We start from the raw sequence: 18,775 nt of genomic DNA on the forward strand, positions 1-18,775 counted from the left end.
GTGACCCAGGACTCAAGAGGGCTGAGCTTCCTCACAAAAACACAAAACTCAGCACCTGGAGCAGCACCCCTGGGTGTGAACTCCTTCCAAGGACTGGCTGTGGCCTCCAGCTGGTCTAAATCCAAGGAAAAGGGACAGGGCTGTCCCTTTTGAAAACCATGTGTGGGCTTTAGCACATTGCTGATGCCAGCTCTAGAAGGAAAATGTCCCATTTCTGCCACTTTAATGTGCAGCAGAGCTGATCCTCACCTAACTGTGGCTCTCACACCTACCCAGGGCTTCCTACAGCATGGAAAAATCCCACAATCACAGATGGAAAACTCCCTCTCCCACTTCCCCAGCTGCCAGTGCAAATTTCCTCCTGTTTCCCATCTTTTCCCAGGTGCTTTTCCAGCACAGTTTGAAGCGTTGGCTCCCTGGCCTTTGGGTTAATCCTTTTTAAAAGCTTTTATTAAAAACACTTGGAGATCTTCAGCACCCAGAACTGCTTCCAAGCAGATTTAAGGCTTCGATTACTTTTTTTCCTGGTGAAGAAAATGAGGCAGGGTAGGAGAAACAGGGGAACAAAGTTCCCTCTGACAGCCCTGGGTAAACACAATTTCTCCATCAAGCCAAAAGCTGGAAACATTTCCTAAATTGCACCAGGGAGAAGCGGGTTGCAGGGTTTGGAAAGCAGCCTGAGGAGGCCTGGAATGCCCTGAGGCTCCGATACCTTCCTGACAGCACGTAGTCAAAAACTCTGCAAGATTTTAGGAGAAGCTGCCAAGCTCAGGAGAAACTGCCAAGCTCAGGAGAAACTTCGTGCTGCAAATGGATTTCTCAGGCTCCACTGGAGAGGTTTCAAATCCCCTCTTACATCAGACCCTTGGAACACCTGAAATTGCCTCAGATGTAACAAATTTAGGTATCACAGGGGTTATTTTTAATTCTTGAGGGCTACAAGAGCTTTCAAAACTGGAGCCCAGCCTATGAGCCCTATGTGAGTAGCACTTTTGGATAAATCCTGTTTTCCAGGAGTTGAGGGATGTTCCAGCACAGATTTTGGAGAACTGAATTCCTGCAGCTGAGGGGGAGAGGGGGAATCAGTGATTTGCAAAACTGGGTGGTAAATGTAGAAAAATAAAAGACAGAAAGGTGGAGGAGAAATAAGGAAAAGGAAGGGGGAAGCCTTTAGTGAGTTGTCTAAGGTGGTGTGGGCAGAGCTGAGGATGAGGAGGAGATGCCAACCCCATTCCTTGCCCCTTGCCCCACTCCCTGACCCATTTCCTCTTTCTTTGCCCTTCCCTGGGCTCTGTTTGTTGTATCAGCACCGGCGAAAGCATCTGGAGAATGGCTGAGCCATGGAATCTGCAGGACCCAGCAGGTCCTGCTCTGATCTCCCTGCGAGCCCTGACCAGAAGCCCGTGGCCCTTTAAAGCTCCGGGCAATTTTTCTTTTCCGAGTGGCTGAATCCGAGGATTCCTCAGTTCTGATGTAACCCCGAGCGGCACCACGTGGGTTTGCACATATTTGACAAGGAAAGGGCTCCTGGAAGGGAATTTATCCATTTTTCAGAAGCTCTTTTGTAACCACTCGCCACAGAGGAACTTTTCCAGCCAGAATTCGCCTCTGTGGCTCTGCAGGGCTGCTTTGTGCCCTCGTGGGTATTTTTCAGCCAGGATTTGCCCTCAGGGATCTTTTCCAACCTGGATTTGCCCCCTCCAGCCAGGATTTGCCCCTGAAGTCCTGAAAGGCTGCTTTGTGCACAAGTCTTTCCAGCCAAGATTTGCCCCTGAGGCCCTTCAGGTCTGATTTTTGCCCTCAGGGAACTTTTCCATACAGGATTTGCCTCTGAAGACCTGCAGGGCTGCTTTTTGCTTTCAGGGATATTTTCCAGCCAGGAGTTTCTCCTGAGGCCCTGCTTTGTACCCTCAGGGATCTTTTCTAGGCAGGATTTGCCCCTTTGAGCCAGGATTTGCCCCTGCAGGGCTAGTTTGTACCCTCAGGGATATTTTCCATCCAGGATTTGCCCCTGGGGCTCTGCAGGTCTGGTTTGTGCCCTCAGGGATCTGTTCCAGCATGGATTTTCCCCCTCCAGTGAGGATTTGCCCCTGAAGTCCTGCAGGGCTGCTTTGTGCCCTCAGGGATATTTCCCAGCTAAGATTTGCCCCCTTCAGCCAGGATTTGCCTCTGAGGCTCCGCAGGGCTCTCTTTTGCCCTTAGGGAACTTTTCCAGCCTGGATTTGCTTCTGTGGCTCTTCAGGTCTGGTTTTCCCTCAGGGATCTTTCCCTGGATGTGCCCTGGATTTGCCCCTGAAGTCCTGCAGGTCTGCTTTGTGCCCTCAAGGATCTTTTCCTGCCAGGATTTGCCTTCAGAGATATTTTCCAGCCTGGAGTTGCTCCTGAGGCCCTGCAGGTCTGGTTTTTGCCCTCATGGATATTTCCCAGACAGGATTTGGCCCTGAGGTTCTGCAGGTCTGGTTTGTGCCCTTAGGGATCTGGTCCAGCCAGTATTTGTCCCCTCCAGACAGGATTTGCCCCTGAGGTCCTGCAGGACTGGTTTGTGGCCTCACAAGTATTTTCCAGCCAGCATTTCCTTCTGTGGCTCTTCAGGGCTGGTTTTGCCCTCAGGAATCTTTTCCAGTCAGGATTTTCCCCTGGGGCCCTGCAGGGTTGGTTTGTGCCCTCAGGGGTATTTTCCATCCAGAACTTGCCCCCTTCAGTGAGGATTTGCCCCTGGGGCCCTGCAGGTCTGATTTTTGCCCTCAGGGACCTTTTCCATTCAGGATTTGCCCCTGGGGCCCTGCAGGGTTGGTTGGTGTCCTCAGGGGTATTTTCCAGCCAGGATTTGCCTCTGTGGCTCTTCAGGTCTGGTTTGTGCCCTCAGGGATCTATTCCAGCCAGTATTTGTCCCCACCAGTGAGGATTTGCCCCTGAAGTCCTGCAGGTCTGATTTTTGCCTTCAGGGATATTTTCCAGCCAGCATTTCCTTCTGTGGCTCTGCAGGGATGATTTTTGCCCTCAGGGAACTTTCCCAGCCTGGATTTTCTCCTGGGGCCCTGCAGGGCTGGTTTGTGCCCTCAGGGATATTTCCCAGCCAAGATTTGTCCCCTCCAGCAAGGATTTGCCTCTGTGGCTCTTCAGGTCTGATTTTTGCCCTCACAGGTATTTTCCAGCCAGGATCTGCCTCTGTGTTTCTGAAGATCTGGGTTTTTTGCCCTCGGGGATCTTTTCCAGCCAGGATTTGCCCCCTCCAGCGAGGATTTGCCCGGTGGCCCTGCAAGTCTGATTTTTGCCCTCAGGGATCTTTTCCAGGCAGGATTTGCCCCTGGAGCTCTCCAGGTCTGGTTTGTGCCCTCAAGGAACTTTTCCAGCCTGGATTTGCCCCCTTCAGTCAGGATTTGCCCCTGAGGCCCTGCAGGGCTGCTTTGTGCCCTCAGGTCTTACACTCAGGGATATTTTCCAGGGAAATTTGCCCCCTCCAGCCAGGATTTGCCCCCGGAGTCTTGCAGGGCTGCTCTGTGTCCTCACGTAGGTGCCATATGTGAAATCCATTCACCTTCCATGACTCACTCGCTGTCCCAGGCCGTGGAGGAGGAGCCAGACAAATGCTGCTGTCAGCACATTGGAATCCCAGATTCCACACGAAATCATGGCTTTGGATGAAAACCCCAAAGTGCTTCCCCTGCCGGGCTCCCACCTCCCTGCGCCCGGAATGATTCTGTGAGCAAGGCTGGCCCTAACAAAGCTGAGCTTGGTTAATTTACACAGGAGCAGGAGCTAAATTAAGGTGAAAACAGCGCTTGGAATTGAAGTGACAAAGCAGATTTGTTATAGGGCTACTTACAAAATAAATTAGAGCGTTTTTTTTAATGAGAAAAAGAATCTTCTTCCAGAGGATGGATTTACACAAGGTGGAAAGGTTTGTTTCATAAAACCCCAGAAAGGTTTTGGTTGGAAGGGAGCTTAAAAATCATTCCATCCCTGCCATGGCAGGGACACCTTCCACTATCCCAGGTTGCTCCAACTTTGCCTTGGACACTTCCAGGGATCCAGGGACGGCCACAGCTTCTCTGGGAATTCCTTCCCAGCCCCTTTCAGGGAAGAATGTATTCCAAATATCCATCTAACCCTGCCCTCTTGAAGTCTGAATCTCTGTTTTCCTGTCACTTCTCTGCCTCCCTGCCCCGTCCCTTCCTCAACACCTCATCCTGTCTGCCCTACCTGACCACAGCAGGTCTGGGACCCCACCTGGAATTTCCAAAACCCATTTCCCTACAATCCAGCATCATTCCTGTTTATTTCCACCCACAGAACTTGACCACAATTGGGCTGTGATCTCACCTGGAAGCTCACAGCCCATTTCCCTCCAATCTGTCACTGACATATTTTATGAAAATCCTTTCACTAGGATTTTTCTCCTGAGAAGCTGAGAGACCTCAGAAATGGAATGTAAACAATAATTTTCTGATTGCTGTGGAATGTGGTCTGAAGGTGGCTTACCAACAGGTGCATCTTTGATTGGTTGCATGTGAATTGTTTTTAATAATTGGCCAATGACAGCCAGCTGTGTCAGACTTTGTAGTCAGTCACAAGATTTTATTATTCATTCCTTTCTAGCCTTCTGATGTCTCCTTGCTCTTTTTATAGTATAGTTTTAGTACATAATTTTCTTTTAATATACTATATATCATAAAATAATAAATCAGCCTTCTAAGGGTTATTGGAATATTTACCGATATAGCAGGACGGGACGTGCCTGACCTTGTCTGGCTCTTGGTGCTGAACCAAACAGCAGCACTGTGGTGTTTCACCCCACAGACACTTTGGGCTGGCTGGATGTGTGGTGTTTCACCCCACAAACACTTTTGCCTGGCTGGGTGTGTGGTGTTTCACCCCACAGACACTTTTGGCTGTGGGTGTGTGGTGTTTCACCCCACAGACACTTTGGGCTGGCTGGGTGTGTGGTGTTTCACCCCACAGACACTTTGGGCTGGCTGGATGTGTGGTGTTTCACCCCACAAACACTTTTGCCTGGCTGGGTGTGTGGTGTTTCACCCCACAGACACTTTGGGCTGGCTGGGTGTGTGGTGTTTCACCCCACAGACACTTTTGCCTGGCTGGGTGCTGCACTGCGCCCATGGGGACAAGTGCAGGCCTGCAGGAGCTCTGGTGGTGCTGGGATGGAGCTTCCCCCCATAACAGGGGCTGCTCCTCAGGTTTCCCTCTGTGGAGAAGCTTTGAGGCGATGGTGAAGGAAAGGAGTTGGTTCTGATGGAGGGTTTGGACCCAGAGCTTTATTCTGGCCCACAGGCCTCTGAATGCAGCACCAGCTCCAACAGAACTCCCTGAGCCCGTGGTTGCTGCTCCTTTGAACCCCGGGGAGAGGGGCAGGGAAGGGGCAGGGAGCCACCAGGCAGGGACAGGAGGGGAGGGACAAAGGGACAGGACAGGACCCCTCTGCCCAGGGGTGGAGGGCATCCTTTGGATCTGCCAATTCTGGAATGCCAGGATTGACAGACAGTGCTGGGAGGGGGAAGGAGAGGTGTCTGACACACCTGGCAGGGAATTATCAGGGAGGGATCCAAAGTTCTGGGGTAAATCCTGCAATCACAATGCAACAAAACATGGAGTCAAGATTCTCATCTCTTCCCTCATCCTGGGGACCCTCAGACACCACCACACCAATCCAGCATCATTCCCGTTTATTTCCCACCCACAGAACATGAACATCCAGGTGGAGGACATCCGGATCCGCGCCATCCTGGCCACCTACCGCAAGCGGGTCCCTGTCACCGAGGGCTACGTGGAGGTGAAGGACGAGGGCACCTGGAAGCAGATCTGTGACAGGCACTGGACCATGAAGAATTCCCGGGTGGTCTGCGGGATGTTCGGCTTCCCCAGCGAGAGGAAATACAACACCAACGTCTACAAGTAAGGGCAGGGCTGGGTGGAGCCACAGCCATTCCCTGGAACACTCAGGGCCTTGTTCCCAAGGCAGACTGGCAGGTGGGGGACCCTGGGGGAGGAACAGCTCCGACTGCTTGGTTCCTCCAGATGGGATTTTTCGTTTGTGTGAATGTTTGGAATGTCCAGCGTTTCCTGGTGCAGGCAGGGGAGGCCTTTGATCCTCATCCATGGGATGCAGGCCTTGATGAGTATCAGTGTTTGACAGGGCCTGGGATTGGAGATGGGACACTTGGCCCAAAAAATATTTGTATTTTGTAATACCAGCTTGAGGATGAACATTTCCTCCAGCAGGGATGAGCTCTGTGTGGTGGGCAGGGCAGGGATGGAACCAAACTTCTCCCACTGTGCCAGTAAATCCATCAGCTGTGAGAAAATCATGGAATGGTTTGGTTGGAGGGGATTTACAGCCCATCCAGTGCCACCCCTGCCATGGCAGGGACACCTTCCACGAGACCAGGTTGCTCCAAGCTGTCCTTGGACACTTCCAGGGATCCAGGGGCAGCCCCAGCTGCTCTGGGAATTCCCTCCCAGGGAACAATTCCTGCCCAAAATCCCATCCATCCCTGCCCTCTGGCAGTGGGAGCCATTCCCTGTGTCCTGTCCCTCCATCCTTTGTCCCCAGTCCCTCTCCAGGGAATTCTGGAATGATTTGTGTTGGAAGGGACCTTAAAAGTCACCCTGTGCCACCCCTGCCATGGGCAGGGACAGCTCCCACTGTCCAGCCTGGCCTTGGACACTTCCAGGGATCCAAGGGCAGCCACAGCTTCCCTGGGAATTCCATCCCAGCCCCTCCCCACCCTCCCAGGCAGGAATTCCTTCTCCATCTCCCAGCCCACCCTGCCCTCTGTCAGTTTGAAGCCATTCCCTGGGTCCTGTCATTCCATAATGTGAAGTCTCCAACTGCTCACCCCATCCCTGTGCAGAAATCCAGAAGTGGGATCAGTTCTGGATGTGCTGGGAGCTCCCAAAAAGTCACCTTGGAATGAAATGAGCCTTTTTGTGCTTCCTTGTACCCAGCTTCCTCCTTCCCACCCCGAGTGCAATTCCTGTCTGTGCATCCCAGAAGGTGCTGGGAAAAGGGTTCTCTGTGATCTCGGTGCTGCTTTTCCTCCCTGGATTTGCAGATTCCTTTAGAATGAAGGAAGAAAGCAGTGATTTACAGGGAGAACATTGCATTTTCTGAGCTGCAAGCGGAAAGGTTTAGGCTGTGTTTCCTGTTCTTTGGGAGCCAGGAGCTTTTTTGTTGTCATTGCTTCTGTTTGCTTTTTGTCACCAAGCCTCATCCCAGACTGGGCTCTTCCCACACTGTTGCCTAGGAAAAACACCCTGCAGCAGATGTAAAAGAGTTTAAATGAAATTCTGTCTGGTTTCTTTGCTGCTCCGTGACCTGGGGAGTGGGGAAGCAGCTCCAGGGGAGGGCTGAAGGCCCCAGGCAGGAGCTGTGGTTTTCCTGCTCCTTCAGGCCTGTGGAATTGCTATTTCTGAACATTCCCTCTGGATCAGCCTGGCCATGTTTCGTTTCTTTCATTAGCAAGATCCCAATCTGCTGGAGAGGTCCTTGCCTTGGAATAACCCAAAGCCACACAGGGAAAATCAGGAATAAAGAACCCACTGGAATTCAGGGAGATGAGCAGGGAGTTTGTTGCCCTGGACAGCGGTTTCAGGTTTTGCTTCCACCAGTGCAGCACATTTCCCTCCAACCCATCCCTGAGATTCCCATCCCCTGCAGGAGCAGGGAATAAATCACCTCCAGACAGACAAAGTAGATTTTTCCTGCTTCCAGTTGTGGCCTTTCCAAGAAAAGCATTAACTGCAGCATCTGGAGCCATCTGCCTTGAATGAAAGCGTGCTCAGGAGCTGTCCTGTCTCTGGGACACATGGAAATGGAAAGACTGACAGAAGGTTGTTCAGCAGCAGCTCAGCACTGCTGAAAATCCCACTGAACTGAGCTGGAATTAGGAACATGAAGTGCTCCCAAATCCCAGCCCAGGAGATCTCTGCTGCTGAAGAGCCTCAGTGCCCCAATAGCTCCCTCCCTTTCCTTGTTTTCAGCCTTGCTGGGCTCCAGCACCCACAAATATTTTGGAAAACACGCAGAACATTATCCCAGGTTGGGAAAAAAACGGGGATGGCGTTTTATTGGGTGGGAGAGGCTTGTAAAGCTTTGGCAGCTGCACAGTTTTGTTTGTCAGCAGAGTTTAAAAGCTGAGTTCTTCCTTGGGCCGGTTCCCTCTGTGTTCTGGGCGGGTGCATCGTGTTCAGCTGGTGTTACTGGGAAAGCTCCCAGTTCTGGGCTGGGAATGACCTTGGATTTGTGGTCAAGGCACTGGGATGATGACCAGTGGCACCTTCTCACCTGGGCCAGGGGATGGTTTGTTTTGGAGAGGGAGAAGCTCATCCTGGAGCTAAATCCCCTCTCCCTGTGAATGTGAAGCTGCAGAAAAGTCCTTTCTCCCCATTCCTCCCTTTAATTTGAGAATCCCCTTCTCCCTGTAGCAGATCTTTCCCCACTCCTCCTCCACAGCCAGGAGAAAAGCGGGGATCGGGTTTCTGCTGGCCAAGGCTGCCCCTTCCCACATCCCCCCCATCCCACTGCCCAGCTCTGCTCCTGCACAATGCTGGGAGGTGAAATGATTTGCAGATGGATCTTGCTCAAAAGAAAACAAGTGAGTTCATCGTTGTCCCGCTGCCAGGGGTTTATTCCTGACTGTAACTCGGCCTCTGGAGCTGACAGCACAATTTATGTTCGGAAATGAAACAAATCTAAAGTTGAGTCCCTGCTCTTGTTCATTCCTCACAGTGGCTTTTATATAGGAGCTGCTGTAACTCCTCCTCCCAGTTCCTGCTCTGGCTGGGAAAGCAGGATTTAATGCATTTTGCTGATGGAGAGAGGAGAAATTTGGGATCAGTGAGACAGACCTGGTGCCTTTTTGAGATCTGTGTGACTTGACAAAGAAATGGCTCCAGGATCAAACAGCTACTCCCAGTTCAACCAGTCTGCTCACCCTGATACAAACCCAGTCAGAGGTGCTGGGCAGCTCCTCACTTCAGTATTTGCAGTAGGAACCCTCCTGGGTTTTTTCCCCTGGAAAATCCAGGATCTGAAGGGTTTTGGTGGGCCTGGCTTCCCTCTCTCCTCCCTGAGGCTGAAGGCAGCACCTTGATAACTTCAGGAGTTTCCCAAGGGCTGAAACCTCTGCTCACAGCCCTGAGGAGGAGCTCCCCAGTCTCTGCTCAGCGGGATTTGGGTGAATTCTCCTGGAGTTTGTGCGCAATGATTTGTTCTCTGCTCCCCAAGTCATGGAATCGTGGAGTACACTGAGTGCTCCTTAACCAACCCTTCCCACAGAGCTCCACCTGAGCTTTGCTCAGAGCTTTTCTGGGATGAAAATCCCTCTCTCCTCACCAGTAGAAATGGTTTGAATTCCAGCTTGACCTGGAACTGGCCAAGCTCTCCCAGCAGGAATGTTCATTCCCACCTCTGACCTGAGCAGCATCACCCTGGGCTCCCACTGCTCCCAGCTGGACCCTTTTGTGTTAAAAACAAAACATCAGCAAAGCCCTGAGATTCTGGCTGTAAAGATCAGCTGAATTCTGCTTTTTTAACATAGATTCAGTCTGGGGACACGAGGTGGGGTTTTATTTCTCCCCAGCCTCCCGAGGGCTGTTAATACCATCCAGATGTTGCTGCCTCATGAAATTTCCAGGATGAGGTCATTGTTTGCTATTCTAAGGCATCCCCAGCTCTGCTTCCCTAAGACAGGCTGGTTCTTGTCTGCTCTGGAGTTCATGGAGCTCTCTGGACCTGTCTGTGAAGGATGAAAATGCTCCTTCAGGTCCTCCCTTCTGTCCTGAGCATGGCAGGGAAGTGGCTGCTTTTATTGCATCCTCCTTGGGTTTATTTTTTAAATTTTAACTCTATTTCTACTTTCCCATCATTTTTTTCTCGGTTCAGGGAGTCCCTGACAGCTCTGCTGTGCCAGAGGTGGGTTCTGCTCCCCACAGGTCAGGCAGGGTCCCGCTGCTGCTCCCTGGGATGGATCTCAGCCCTGCTTCATCCTTTTCCAGCATCATGGGATGCAGCTGCAGCTCCCTCTCCAGCCTGGATCCATCCCCAGGCAGATCGGGTTCCAGGAAGGATTAGTGAGAGGCTGGGAGCCAGGAGAGCCTGGAGAAATGCTGAGCTGGGCAGCAGAGCTCAGAGAGCACAGGGGAGAAAAGTGTCCCCTCAAACATCCGTGACCCTGCAAAATCTAAATCCTAAATGGAAAACCCGGGAAAGGCTGGACCTGCTCAGTGGGGCCCCAAAAGCCCCCTCAGAAAAGCTCTTTGCCCCTCTCCAGCTACTCCCCAGGCTCTCTCTGCTGCAGCAAAGCACAACTGCTGCTTTCATCCCCAAATTCCACCCACCTTGCTGTGCCATTTATCGCAGCTCATCCCTGCATCCCAGCTCTGCGTGGCAGAGACTCCTGGAATGAGGAGCAGCACTGGGATCACACAGAGCCACGTGGAGATCCCAGCAGGGTGTGGGCTCCCCTGAGCCTTCCCTGGTTTTAATTCCTTTTTGAGCCCGACCTGACCCACATTTCCATTCCTCTCCACCCCAGCAGCCTCCCAGTCAGGATGGAGCTGGATCCCTTCCCTTCCCAGTTGATCACACGTGCCCCTGCCTCCTCAGGAGTGCCTGGAGCAGCTCCAGGAAGTTTGGGAGTGAGAAGCAGGAGCTGCTGCCAAGCTGCTCTGCTGTGAACAAGCCAGCAGGGGAATTGCTCGTGCTCTCGGAAATTGCTCTCAGGTTGTTAACACAGACTCGGAGAGGCTTTGGATTTTCCCCAATCCCAGCTGATAGCTGCTGGGCAGCAAAAGGAGAAGGTTTTTCTGGGGGCTCTCCAGCCCAGTTATCTGCACAAATCCTCTTGGTCCATTTGGAATTAGCTGATCCCTGTCCCTGCCTTGGGTGGGATCTGCACTGCTGGGAATGTGTCATTTGCTGGAGCTGCAGCTTTGATTCCTGCTCAGACTTTTTAGCTCTTGCAGGGATTTATTTCCTTTAAAGTGGTCGGACTTGATGATCTTGGAGGTCTTTTCCAAGCTTAAGTGACACCTCAACAGAGTCATGGTGTGGATGAACAGATCTGTTGAGAGTTTTTTGCAGATTGAGGAGTTTTTGTTAGATAATGGCCATATTCAGCCGATGCACAATGTTTTGGCCATATTGTGTTTGAGATGATGGTTACATCTGCTCCAGTGTCAATTGTGAGTTTTAGTTCTTAGTAATAGAATCACCATTAGGATGTGTGAGGGTTACCTGTTTGTCTGGTTTACCTCTTGTGATGTCCATGGCCCAATATACTTCTGGTTTACCTGTGGAACCAAAGCTTCCTGTTCCCTGTTCCTTGTAGCCTGTACAGGGGACACAGATCAGCCTCCAAATAATCCTGTCCAATCCTCACTTCATCCTAGGGCATTTTTCCTCCCAAAATGTCTTGGTTTGGAAAGACAGGAGTCTGCTAAGGAAGGCAGAAGCCTCTCCTGAAATGGAGAATGTAAACCCTCCCCACCCCTCCAAATTGCTATAAATTTTAAATTAAGGGGCTCTCAGGCAAAAATATGGGAGCAGGAAATCAGAGTTCTTTAACAGGGAAAAGAAAAAAAAAGATAAAGGATAAAATAATCAATGCAGTGAACTAAAACAACACTGCCAGATTCAGAACCCAGCCTGACACCCTGTGGGTCAGGGTGTTGGCAGCAGTCCCATTGGAATTGTGGCTCAGCCCTCCTGCAGTGTCAGGGCTGGTTCTGCTGGAGCAGGGATCCTGGACAAGGGTGGAGTCTTCCTCTGGAGATCCAGGGGCAGAGGCAGCTGCTGTTCCTCTGGGAAATCCAGTGGAGAAGCCGTGCTGGTGTTCCAGAATCTCCAGATTATATCCAGGCAGGAATGCTTGGCTGGTGTTCCAGAATCTCCAGATTATATCCAGGCAGGAATGCTTGGCTGGTGTTCCAGAATCCCCAGATTATATCCAGGCAGGAATGCTTGGCTGGTGTTCCAGAATCTCCAGATTATATCCAGGCAGGAATGCTTGGCTGGTGTTCCAGAATCTCCAGATTATATCCAGGCAGGAATGCTTGGCTCCTCCCTCTGGGCTCACATCTCCCAATGGGATGCTGTGGTTCTTATCAGCCATGCAGTGACATTCAATGGCCTCTTATCAGCAGATGTCCCCTCCCAGGGAGGTGTGATTGTGGTCACTCAAAGAGAGAGATAAGGCAAACTGCCCACTTGACAAAGGCAATCTGCCATACAGATGGTAAATGAAAACATCTTGCATTGCAATCTTCAACACAGAATTTAGCAAAATCCATTTGTTTGCAGATCCCTAACTTCTCCCCTTCCCCTTGACTCCTTTCAGGATGTTTGCCAGCAGAAGGAAGCAGCACTACTGGGCTTACTCCATGGAGTGCAGCGGGAACGAGGCCCACATTTCCAGCTGCAAGCTGGGGAACCACCTGACGGGCCCGGGGAAGAACAGCAGCTGTGACAACGGGATGCCCGCGGTGGTCAGCTGCGTGCCCGGCCGCGCCTTTGCGCCCAGCAGCCACAGCGGCTTCCGAAAGGCCTTCAGGCAGGAGGTGAGCAGGGAGCAGCCCCAAAATGGGCTGGAAAAACCTTAAAAACCATTTGATCCCACCCCCAGCCATGGGCAGGACGCTTTCTGCTGGGTTTGTTCCAACCTGGCCTTGGGCGCTTCCAGGGATGAGGCAGCCACAGCTTCCCTGGGAATTCCATCCCAGGACCTCACTGCTGTTCCAGGGAAGAATTCCTTCCCAAAATCTGATCTATCCATTCCCTCTGGCAGTGGGAAGTCATTCCCTGTGTCCTGTCCCATGACGGTGTTCACAGGTCTGAGGATGAGGGAAGAGATGAGGATCTGACTCCATGTTTCAGAAGGCTGATTTATTATTTTATAATATATATTATATTAAAACTATGCTAAAAGAATAGAAGAAACGATTTCATCAGAAGGCTGGCTAAGAATAGAAAAAGAAAGAATGATAACAAAGGCTTGAGTCTGAGCCAGCTGACTGTGATTGGCATTAATTACAAACAACCACGTGAGACCAATCACAGATGCCCCTGTTGCATTCCACAGCAGCAGATAATCAATGTTTACATTTTGTTCCTGAGGCCTCTCAGCTTCTCAGGAGGAAAAATCCTAAGGAAAGGAGTTTTCATAAAACATGTCTGTGTCCTGTCCCTCCAGGCCTTCCTGCCCAGCAGATTCCCAGAGTTCAGGGCTGTTCCTGCAGCATCTGCTGAGAGATGTGAAAACAGAATTGTGGGATGGTTTTTGGGTTGGAAGGGACCTCAAAGTCCATCCCATTCCACCCCTGCCATGGGCAGGGACACCTCCACTGTCCCGGGTGGCTCCAAGCCCTGTCCAGCCTGGCCTTGGGCACTGCCAGGGATCCAGGGGCTGCTCTGGGAATTCCATCCAGCCCCTCACCACCCTCACAGGGAGGAATTTCTTCCCCATATCCCATCCAGTTTCCAATTAGAGCAGGAAACCCCTGGGGGTGTAATGTTCACCACCACATTCACCAGGGTGTTACACCTAGGGGTGTAACATTCACCACCAACTCCCACAACGTCCCCTCTGCAATTCCCACCTCCCTGCACGCCCAGCTGAGCTCCCACCCTCCCAAATTCCAGGTTCTTCCCTCCATCTCCTGCCTCCAAAGGGTGGGAGAGCAGCTCCCAGGGCAGCTGGCAGAGCTGGGAGAGAGGAGTGAGGGAATCCCTGGGTCACGTTCCTGTTGGAGCTGCTCTGAGCCAGCTGAACCCGTGCCCGACTGTGCTGTTCCACAGGCTCTGGAATTCTGCTGGAATCACCCTGTGGAAATCAGCTGGCATTTCCTCCACCTCCATGTCCTCGTCGAGGAAATGCCCTGGGGGGAGACTGGGAAAACACAGAGAGCTTGGAAAGCTGGGTTTGTTTAGTCTGGTGAGGAGGAGAGCGCTGAGCGGGGCATAAAAATCCCAGGAGATGCAAAAATATTGGAAAACAAGGCTGGAATTGGATATTCCCCGTGTCAGGGCTAGGAGAGGACAGCTTAACCAGCAGCAAACACGGCCTAGGTGGGTGCCAGGGGAAATATTCCAGCTGCAGCCTTGGGATGGATGGGGAATCTCTGTGGTTTCGATTGTAGAATTTTGTGGACTTGTGAAATTTGGATTTTGTGGCTGTTCCTGGGTGGTTTTAGGGGGTCTCTGGGCTCTTCCCAGGTGCCAATAATGGGAAAATAATGGGAAAAATTATTGGTGGGAATAATGCAATCCCTGCCTGGATCCCAAGCTCTTCCCTGCAGCAGAGCTTGCAGGATTTAGGCCCGGGAGGTGAAAGGTTTTGTAAATCATTGTTAATCTCCCGAGCCGCACGCGCTGCCAAGTAATTCCTTAAGCCTTTGTTTGGGCTTTGCACGTCCTTGGTGTGACCCCAGCCAGGGAAAAAGCTCCAGGCATGATCCCAGTTGGAAAAGCAAAGGATTTTTGGTGTTCCCAAACATAAAGCTTTGCTCTCACCACCTCAAGCCAGGTCTGGGGTGCAGCAGGAATTGGCAGCTCCCTGCCTGGCACTGGAGAGAGGAGTGGGTGATTAACAGATAATAACTAAATTGTATTTAACTATATTATATATAAATTATATTATATTGTATTATATTATATTGTATTATATTATATTATATTATATTATATTATATTATATCATACTATATTATATTATATTGTATTATATTCCCAGAAATGAGAGGAACTGGAGCTGCCACTCAGCTGGGCATTTCTGGCTGCAAATGCCAGATTTTCTATTCCACTTTTCATTTATTATTTATTTTTTCATTATTATTTATTGTATATTGTTTATATATTATTATTGGTCAGAACTGAGCACTCAGGCAGGTTTTACAGGGCTTGAGCTCAACATTGGTGCTGGATTAAGCCAGGGCTGGAGGTGTGAACAGCAAATAAAGCTCTTTAGGGCAGCCAGGGGTGAGAGCTGGGCACTGGTGGGCTCAGGGCCATTCCCAACCCTCCTGCAAAGCTCCCAAGGAATATGAGAAATGTTTTTATTCCATTTTTTCCAGGATGGAAAAATGTTCCTAAATCCAACATCTGCAGAGAACTGGGATGGGTTTTTTTATTCTCTGCCCACACGTGAGGTGTGAGGAACAAATCCATGCTCACCAAAACCTTTGCAGATAAAAATCTCCTTTCATCCAGCACTTTCAGGCATTGAATTATGTGATGGATTTTTTAAGGTGTCTCGAGTGATTCTGTGGTAATTTTTTAGGCCCAGATTTCCATAAATAACCCCTGAAAAGGGTGGAAGTCACCCCAGTGTTGCACTTTTCCCAACCTGGAAAGGAAAATTGAGACAATTTTAGTAAGGAAGAATATAAAAGAGAATCTTTATTTGAAGGCCTTCAAGGAGCAGTTATGGAAAGATATCCACAAAACACCCCCACAAGGATAAGTACATCTCTATAGGGGGTATAGATAAAAACCCTCTAATTTTATGGATCCCAACACATATTTATAAATATGTGGCCTGCCCAGGGAGGTGGTGGAGTCACCATCCCTGGGTGTGTTTAAAACAAGCCTGGATGTGACACTGGGTTTAGTTGAGGTGCTGGGGCTGGGTTGGACTTGATGATCTTGAAGGTCTCTTCCAACGCAGTGATTCTGTGAATTCTGCAGATTCTGCGAATTCTGCATTTGTAACAAAGGCCAAACCCAAAGGGCATCACCCCTCCTGTGTCTGTGTCTTGCAGCAGCCCCTGGTGAGGCTCAAGGGAGGAGCCAACACGGGCGAAGGCCGCGTGGAGGTGCTGAAGAACGGCGAGTGGGGCACGGTGTGCGACGACAACTGGAACCTGGTGTCAGCCAGCGTGGTGTGCCGCGAGCTGGGCTTTGGCAGCGCCAAGGAGGCCATCACGGGGGCCAGGCTGGGCCAAGGTGAGCTCCACCACACTCCAGCACACTCCAGGGAGCTCCACCACACTCCAGGAGCTCCAGCACAGTCCAGGGAGATCCAACACAGCTCCAGGAGATCTCCACCACACTCCAGGAGCTCCAACACACTCCAGGGAGATCCAACACAGCTCCAGGGAGATCCACCACACTCCAGGGAGATCCAACATAGCTCCAGGGAGCTCCAGCACACTCCAGGAGCTCCAACACACTCCAGGGAGATCCACCACACTCCAGCACACTCCAGGGAGCTCCAACACACTCCAGGGAGATCCACCACACTCCAGCACACTCCAGGGAGCTCCAACACACTCCAGGGAGCTCCACCACACTCCAGGAGCTCCACCACACTCCAGGGAGCTCCACCACACTCCAGGAGCTCCAACACAGCTCCAGGAGCTCCAACACAGCTCCAGGGAGATCCACCACACTCCAGGGAGATCCACCACACTCCAGCACACTCCAGGGAGCTCCAGCACACTCCAGGGAGCTCCACCACACTCCAGGGAGATCCACCACACTCCAGGAGCTCCAACACACTCCAGGGAGCTCCAACACAGCTCCTGGGAGCTCCACCACAGCTCCAGGGAGCCCTGGGCTCAGGAGAGTTCATCCCCAGACAGCAGACACCAAATTCATCCCCAGACACCAAGTTCATCCCCAAATTCATCCCCAAACACCAAATTCATCGCCAAACACCAGGCACCAAATTCATCCCCAAGCACCAAACACCAAATTCATCCCCAGACACCAAATTCATCTCCAAACACCAAATTCATCCCTAAACACCAAATTCATCCCCAGACACCAAACACCAAATTCATCCTCAAATTCATCTCCAAGCACCAAATTCATCCCCAAACACAGACACCAAATCCATCCCCAAACACCAGACACCAAATTCATCCACCAAACACCAAATTCATCCCCAAATTCATCCCCAAACACCAAATTCATCCCCAGACACCAAATTCATCCCCAAACACCATAGGTTTATGTCCAAAAAGGAGACAGAGGAGTCCTGGTACTTTATTCCAATACAGGGAGCAGCCATGGGGGTCTCTTCATCCTCCAATAATTTGAGGCTCCTTTTAATCCTAATTTCTCCCTCTCATTTCCCATTGGCTGAGGTACTTGAGAGGCACAGACTTCCCAAATCCCCTAATCCAGACCCCCTTCTAATCTATCCCCCCTTTGTCTTTTCCTTGTGTCCATCAGTGGAATTCCCATGGAATTTATGGTTCCTCCCATTGTTTCTTTCATCTCTCAGTATCCAGTTTTATTCATCAGCAGACCCACAGCTTGTTGGTAAAGAAAAATCCCTCATTTCTTTCACTGGTGCCGTGAATTAAGGAATGTCCCACCCCCAAGAACATCCCATAATTCAGGGCACAGTGGATTTTCATCAGGATGCTCAATTTGAGGACCAGGAATTTCTTCTCTAACCTTAATAAGCCTCTTGGGGCCAGACTGGAATTCTGTGACTTAAAAAGATTCCCTGAAAAAAACGCCTGGGGATGATGAGTTTGACCTTTTGCTCAGGCAGCTGCTCCTGAGCAAAAGGTCAAATTCAGCGTCCCAGTAATTAATTCTTAACAACTCATCATTGTTCCAGTAATTAATTTTTAATTATCTCATCTGCTGCTCTGAAATTCCCTTTGAGTTCTCCAGAACCACACCATGATGTAATGCATTACTAGAAGGTTCCTGGCAAAAAATGAGTCCTGGAGCCAGACTTCAAACGCTCCAATTTAAGAGCAGGACAGTAATTTAGCTCATTATAAATAGAAGGGCATTTGAACAGCTCAGAGCCAGGTCTGGGTTTGGATTTCCTGTCTTTGGGAGTTGGTTTAAATCCCAAAAGTGGTCAAAGGTGAATTGAAACCACCTGGTGATTCCCACACCCTGTTCCCAGGGTGGAAATAAAAAAAAAAAAAATTAAAAAGCGCACAAAATTCTTGTTGTGAGAATAAAAAAAATAAAAATTTCAATATTTATTTTCAAACCCTTGTTGTGAAAATAACCAAAGAAAAACAAACAAACAAACTAACAAAACCAAAACAGAAGACACCATGACCTGGTGAGAACAACCAAAAAAAAGGACGCCAAACCCTTGGGAGAATAACTAAAAAAAAATTACACCAAGCCCTTGTTGTGAAAATAATCACAAAAAACAGGACACTAAATCCTTTTTGTGAAAGTAACAAAAAAATTTACACCAAAACTTTGTTGTGAGAATAAAGGAATGGGGGAAATTTTGAGACTAAAGGAATGGAGAAAAAATTGAGAGTAAAGGTATGGGGAAAAATTTGAGAATAAAGGAATGGGGGAAAATTTGAGAATAAAGGAATGGGGGAAAATTGAGAATAAAGGAATGGGGAAAATTCCTTCAGCTTAGGGAAGGGGACAGAAGGAAAAAACACGTGGGTGTCCTGAGTCTGGGAAGCTTTAAAATTTGACCAAATCCACTGGATTTGCCAAAAACCCTCTTTGTGGCGGGCTGGAATTTGCTGATGTGTTTAAGGGGATGGAGGAAACAGCTCCATCATCCTGGGGCTGCCACGTGAGGGAGGAGAACGTGGAACGCGCTGTCCCACAGCCTGGAATCTCCCTCTGCCTTCCCACACGCTTCCCTTCCCATTTTTTTTCCTTTCCCTTCTCTCATCCATCAGTTCTCCCTGTCAGGAGCGTCCCTTGGGGCGGGTGATGTCCCTCCATCAGCCACAGGGTCACGTTTTGGTTGGAAAAGGAGATTTTTTTTTTTCTGGCCATGGATGCTCAGGGAGCTCCCCAAGCTCT

The 18,775-nt window shown here is 50.2% G+C and overlaps 1 protein-coding gene across 1 annotated transcript in view; it reads left to right on the top strand.

Moving 5' to 3' along the window:
• The window catches only part of LOXL2 (lysyl oxidase like 2), a 57,773-nt gene that overhangs the window by 20,195 nt on the left and 18,803 nt on the right, over positions 1-18,775 (top strand). Inside the window, exons 3-5 of the mRNA XM_058820219.1 lie at positions 5,702-5,913; positions 12,360-12,579; positions 15,778-15,961. Coding sequence (XP_058676202.1) covers positions 5,702-5,913; positions 12,360-12,579; positions 15,778-15,961 — 616 coding nt within the window. The remainder of the gene's footprint in view (positions 1-5,701; positions 5,914-12,359; positions 12,580-15,777; positions 15,962-18,775) is intronic.

This window comes from Ammospiza caudacuta, chromosome 26, assembly GCF_027887145.1.
Source record: "Ammospiza caudacuta isolate bAmmCau1 chromosome 26, bAmmCau1.pri, whole genome shotgun sequence".
NCBI classification, from domain to species: Eukaryota; Metazoa; Chordata; class Aves; order Passeriformes; family Passerellidae; genus Ammospiza; species Ammospiza caudacuta.